Source organism: Aptenodytes forsteri, unplaced genomic scaffold (genome assembly GCF_000699145.1).
Source record: "Aptenodytes forsteri isolate BGI_AS27 unplaced genomic scaffold, ASM69914v1 Scaffold54, whole genome shotgun sequence".
Taxonomy (NCBI): domain Eukaryota; kingdom Metazoa; phylum Chordata; class Aves; order Sphenisciformes; family Spheniscidae; genus Aptenodytes; species Aptenodytes forsteri.
Window position 1 is genome coordinate 11,627,266 of NW_008796044.1, and position 6,341 is coordinate 11,633,606.

The 6,341-nt window shown below is 40.4% G+C and overlaps 1 protein-coding gene across 1 annotated transcript in view; it reads right to left on the reverse strand.

Moving 5' to 3' along the window:
* Positions 1 to 5,765, reverse strand: part of GALNT10 (polypeptide N-acetylgalactosaminyltransferase 10) — a 45,704-nt gene extending 39,939 nt beyond the window's left edge. Inside the window, exons 1-3 of the mRNA XM_019473879.1 lie at positions 5,684 to 5,765; positions 4,693 to 4,831; positions 401 to 567 (exon numbers count right to left, since the gene is read on the reverse strand). Coding sequence (XP_019329424.1) covers positions 401 to 567; positions 4,693 to 4,802 — 277 coding nt within the window. The 5' untranslated portion in view covers positions 4,803 to 4,831; positions 5,684 to 5,765. The remainder of the gene's footprint in view (positions 1 to 400; positions 568 to 4,692; positions 4,832 to 5,683) is intronic.
* Positions 5,766 to 6,341: the final 576 nt, after the last annotated feature.

Genomic DNA, 6,341 nt, shown 5'->3' on the forward strand with positions numbered 1-6,341 from the left:
AGAAACTGGATGGGTGGGTTTTTCCCCCCCCCCCCCCTTTTTTTTTTTTTACTTTATTCCAAGCATCAAACATTTAACCCTGGGGTTAAATGTTAAGGGCTACACAGGCAATAGCAGACTATTAAAACCAGCTTCCCTGTTTATTCACATTGTCCAAAATGCAGGATAGCCCATGCTATCAGCAGCTAAACCAGCACAAACTGAATATGGAACATGAGGTTTTTTGCTAGACTTTTGGCCTTTCAAATGTACTGGAGCAAGGTTCACCTGAACTCTGCTGTTGGCATGTAAAAAAACCCCTCAAGTCATTGTATACATATTTGCAAGTTCATTGATTCCTTAGGTAGGTAAGCATAGGTAGGTAAACATAGGTGGAGATGTTACATACAAATTATCATACCTCTGTCACTGAAGTCATCCACCAGCACTATCTCTGCTATCAGCTCAGGAGGGGAGCGGTTTAGGACACTGTGTACTGTCCGGAGGAGAGAGGACCATCCTTCGTTATGGAACGGTATTATCACACTAGTGTTCGGAAGCTTCTCCAGGTACAGCTTATTCTTGCAGCTGGACATAGAGAGAGTAAGTCAAAAGGCGGTGCCAAAAAACACCAGCACTTCCATATGAATTACCATCAAGTAACTTAGTTCATTCTTTACTCCTCAAATTGATGCAAAGTGCCTGAAAAAAACCCACCAACTTTCAGGCCTTATCAAGCCAGTGTTGACCTGATCTAGTCTACCTAGCAAAAAAACAAAATTCCATATGAAGTGGGGACAGTGACACTTAGCAACACAGAAAGTCAGAGGGATCTATTAGGTGCTGAAGCTGCTTTTAAAGGGAACTCCAGTTATAGCTTAAGAGTCTCTAAAATACTTGTTTTCCCTGCCCTTATACCTTGAAGATCACTAGAAGAACTTCTACAAAGTTGTTTCAGAAGTTGAATGTATCTCTTCTAGGCATTATCAGTACATCGGTTTAGCTCACTTGTTCCCAGTTTTCAGACAAGCAAATCAGTCTAATCACATGTATAACTGTCATCCAAATTTTTTTTAACAAAATATGCAGGAAGTAAGAATTTTGTGTGACGGCACCTTCCCTAAACAGTCCCAAAAGTTCAAGACATTGTGAACAATACACAGAAGAGACAGTATAATTGCATGGTAAGAACTGCTCAATAAAGAAACACACCTCTCAGTAACAGATTAACCTCCAACCTCTACCAAAAGTTTCCTTTGTCATGCTGGACAATTATTCAAATCATACTTTTCCTAAAGAATTGATCTTGTCTTCCCCATTTTTCAGCAGGTCTAGTTTGATCCCTGGGACCAGTTCTGCAGACAGAAGTGAAGAGGGCTGGGCTTTGAAGACAAAGCACTGCTGAACTTGGATAAAGCTGGACAGTCAGGTCTGCAGAGACCGCATATGGACCCCTTGAATTTGGGGGTATTTCCCCACAGCATTAATCTTCTTAATTTTGAAATAGGGGTAATGCTTTCTTGCCTTGTGGGTGTGTTTTCAGGGTAGCTTCATGAAGAAAATTCAAACTGCAGCAATAAGTGCAGTGTTTATTTTCCTGCAGGTGTAGCCCTAAGTGGAGTTTGAACCTGGTTAAACAGGTAACATCTAAGGCCATACAGCGAACAACTGTAGTTAAAAAAACCCAGTAGCTGTTCCCTAGGGGACAAAAATCTATTACATTCCTAGAACCCCACGTGTCCAGTGCGAAACAGAGGTGGCTATGTGAATAGAGATTTTTAGAATATATTAATGACATTGCCAGCAGGGCAGGCTGCCCTCTTTCCCCTAGCAGGGGAGGGAGGTCATACTCCGCTCCCTGCCCTGCCACAACACTGGACCTCTTGCATAGCCTGCACCAGAGCTGATTTGCAGACTCTCTCCTGCCAGACTATCACTACGTGTACAATGCAGTGCCTGCACGCACGCAGTAATTCCCTCCCTATTCCCCAGAAGGGCAGACGGGAACGAAAGTGGCTCTGGCAGTGGCAGCTTTTTCCTGGTACCTTTCCCAGGGAATGGAGAAGGATGCACCTATGTTATACAAGCTCAATAAATCTGTGGTTACAGGAAGTTACTCTGGTGCCTGTGTGAAAGGACAGTAGCTTATTCTGTGTCTAATGAATTGTCTTGGGGTGCTGCCAAGAGCTTTCAGGCTATGGCTGCAATGCACAGATGCAAGATGCAAAATAAAGCTGCATGGACTGCTTTCATCCAGCCCTTGGCATTGCAATCTTAACCTTCGAGATAGCTACTAGCTATAATTCTGTTCCGATATGAAACAAGAGCCCCCAAATCTCTTCTAACTCTTCTTAAACTGGAATTCTCATTTTCTGACTAACTTTAACAAGTGGGAAACTTTAGCTATTAAGTTTAACCATTAAGCATGGATAGAAATTGTTTCCCTCCAGCTACCACATCTACAATTGCTTTACAAGACCTGCAAAATTTGTATTTAATATTAAAAAACCCAGAAGCACTTAAAGGAAATGTTAGCAGGGGAAGACACGACTGTTGAAATAAATAATTGTATGTGTGCACCAGGTAGATCCAGTACATGCCCTCCCCCAGCCCCTCGATTCCTATGATTAACAGAAAGCAGAGGTGACACGCTATTTGGTATATAAAGGTCCACACAAACCATCTCAGAAGTGAGCAAACATGTTGGCTGCTTCTTTGTCCTTCCCAACCCAGACCAGCTGTGGGGGAGAATCCCAACTATGGCCCCAAAGCTTAGGACAGGACAGATGCCGCATTTTTTCCCCAGTTCACCTTCTCCTTACACTCCCCGCTGTCTGCGGGCACATCTCCAGACGACGGGTCTCTCTATTCTGTCTGACTGTACGTAAAAGGCTAGGTAAAGTAAGTGCTCTAAAACACAGCTCCCTTCTTTCTAGAATGCTCTTTATGGACTTCGTCTCAGCCTAACTTAGTTACAAATTGCCCTCATCAACCTCCCAAATAACACAAACCATACCGTTTCAAGTATATCTTTTTTAATGGGCACAGGGAATACACAACAGACCTTTTCAGTCGTGAATTCCTTTACTGCAAATCTCCATTATACATAACCCCACTCCCCGCCCAGCTAATCCTAGCATCCGTTATACACAGTTTGCCCTCTCCTTGAGATCTCCACAATTATAACTTGCTACATTGGGGGAAAAGATGTGTCAAGCAACAAGTAAACCAGCTGCAGCAGCATCATTAAACACAGCTTAAGCTGTTGGTGACCCAGACACTTCACTTATTAATTTTAACTGGGGACTGGAGTTAGAAGTTTCACATTTTAAAAAAGTTTAAGTACCAGAATTAGCAACGAGGAGTCAGCAACTTTGGGAAACAATGGGGAATATGAGGTAATATATTAAATCCTCAGATGAGAAAATACTGGCATTGTCTGATGTTTAAATTCTCAGAGCCCATGGCAGCCCCTGTAAATGGAGGTCAGGTATAATTTAGGTTAGCAAACTCAAACTGTATTTCCTAGAATTTGAGTATGGGCTGATCAACAAGCATCTTCAGTTACCTGATTTATCTCTATGTTTAAACATTTCAGCTGCATGCCTAAAATATTTGTGGAGCTATACTCACTACTCTGGTTTATGAGTATATATTGAGAAAGGGTGTCAAGCCAGTGTATTTGATTAGTTTGCTGTGACAGCTGAAGAGGTAATCTCTCATATGTGCAGCTAACAAATTATAAAACCTGACTTCTGGAAATTATATCTCATGAATAAAGTAGATGTTGAATTCGGATTCACTAAATTGTGATAAAAGCGGCTTTACACAAAACAAGCTTCCATTCAAGTGTCTAGCAACACTTTCAGATTAAGAGCCACACAAACAGTATTTAAAAACCTCTCAGCTTTGTATAAACAAGGGTTAAATCCTAACTGAAGCACTTTTGCTAATGAAAAACTCCTGGCTCGCACAAAATCCAGTTTGACACCATCCTAAGAGATAATGTCCAAAAATAGATGAACTCAAAAGCCAGCATTCAATTGGAACTAGTTTCTACTCGTAAATCCTGATGAGGTTTTTATGAGGAAGATGTCTAAGAAACTAATCCATAAATCAGAAGCATTTCTGATAAAACTCTTCATACATAGTTGAGTGGAGCTACTGAAATCTTGTTCAGCTCCTGAGCATTTTGTGGTCATTTCCAGCTAGTGGCCAACACAAGAACTGGACAGAGCGTTTAGTGACAAAGTCATCACCTGACTACACTTAGGGCACTTGTCAGCTGAGTCAGACATTTACATCAGTTTCCACTACAGAAAGAAATAGCTCCACCTTATTAGTTGCTAGAAGTTGTTGGCTATGTCAGTGGGCTCAGGAACTGAACTGTCAAGTTGCAAGAGGTGAAGGAAGCAGCCACTTCTGGGTTAAGTTCAAGATCTCTTCTGTGCAGGGTTGCAAGTTTTTGGTAATTTTAAGTCTTTTGGAATCAAAAGGGGATTTTTTTCCCCAGATTTGGTCTCCTCTATTTCCCATTGCAATTACTATACACTGTCCTTTATTAAGGAGACAGCAGGACCCAGCTGTGAGAGGACTGTATTTGATGAACAAAGGTACAAGAGTCCATGATAAAAAAAGAGCATATTCCTGCAGATGTGGTAATTTAGGGCTTGTAAAAACTTTCACTCATAGAAATGCAAACTATATACTCACTTTGGATGTCTGATGTCTGGAAGGGAACGATTCAGAGAAATTTTATCACTCACAAAGATATTAAAGCCATTTTCCCTGTACGCCTGGTCCACTCGCTCTGCATCAGTCATTGGGTAAGGTTTTCCCTGTTCTCCATTTCCTATGGATAGACAGAAAGTAAACATGCATCATTACTACTAATTGGTGCTTAACTGGCCAGAAACTAATCCATATATGAAAAGAAGAGCAGTCATCTTATAGCCCTTTGTTAGTTCTGTGCTATGTGTCATATTCAGCACTGGGTCAACCATGCCAACCTAACAATTTTATTTGATAAGCAGTTTTGCTACAAACCACTCAGCTGTGCAAATATTAGAAGTTAAAAGTCTTCCTTCCAACATCAGAAACAGATGAAGGGGCTGTGGCAATGCTGTGGAGGATCTACAGAGTGTTTTTTGTTTCACTGCAGGAAGAATACATATGGTTTGAATACCTCATCACTGTTGCTTTTTTCAGCACAGATGGATATGTATATTTAACAACCTGAGCTCTCGCACAGAGAAGGCAGAGCCCTTGCAGACACACCAGTGTAAAGCTGTGACGTTCAAAATGGGCCCTTTTATGCAATGCAAGGCAAAACCCAGAACTATGGAATAAAACTTTCATGAATGTTATAATCCAGAACATTTTTCTTGTCCCTCTTCTTTCTTTCTGGATCTCCCATTTTTGGGAGAGGTACAGGCACACATTTTTTGTTAAGGTTTTAAAAAAACAATACTGCACCTATCCTAAAAATACCAAGATGTTACCAACATATTTTCACCTCAAAATGGTTATTGTAGAGTTGGGGGAAAAGGCTTTAACTGGGATTAACACACAGTAACTGTTGCATCATGTCAAGAACATCATCTTGACCCTGAAGTTGAACATGCTGTTCTGTACTCAGCCTACCAAATAAAATCAAACTAAATTACAGTCTGTATTAAAACATTTTTATAGTAATCTTACATACCTACACGCTCAGAGTCCCTCCTTATAGCTTCTTTGTTATGCCAGTCCTTTCTCCTTTGTCCATCACCAAAGTAAGGGTCTTTCTTTTGCCTCACGTATGCCTTTTAAACAAAAGATTGGATATATTAAATACACAACATATGAAATCTTTCCTTAACAGCCTCTCCTTCCTGTAAGAGGAGATTAAACATCTTCCTTAAGGTAAGACCATCACAAGCAAGTAGTTTTTACCCTGAAAGGGGTGAGGGAGGAAACAAGCTTTGCTTGCCTCAGAACAGTACTTTATCTGTACTTTATCTACTTTTATAGCTGTTAAGTGATTTTTTTTTTTTTTTTCAGGGCACATCATGTATGCAGACCAGTATTCTTAATCAGGGAATCTATTAAAAACTCCCATTTTCATTTTGAAAACATCCAATACATCTTACATCCTATTTAATTAACAATAAAGCTGTAATGGGAGACCTATTGCAGGATCATTATTAATGAGCACACTACTATACCTGAATAAAATCAAAATAAGATTTAAAAGGTCATTTATTAAGACTCTTGCTGCTCAACTTAAAAGCAAATTTTACACAAGGCATGAGCCTGCACTGAACCCAATTAGAGCTCCTCTTTTCATGAGGTTGTTCCTGAAATTCAAAAGCAATGGGTAC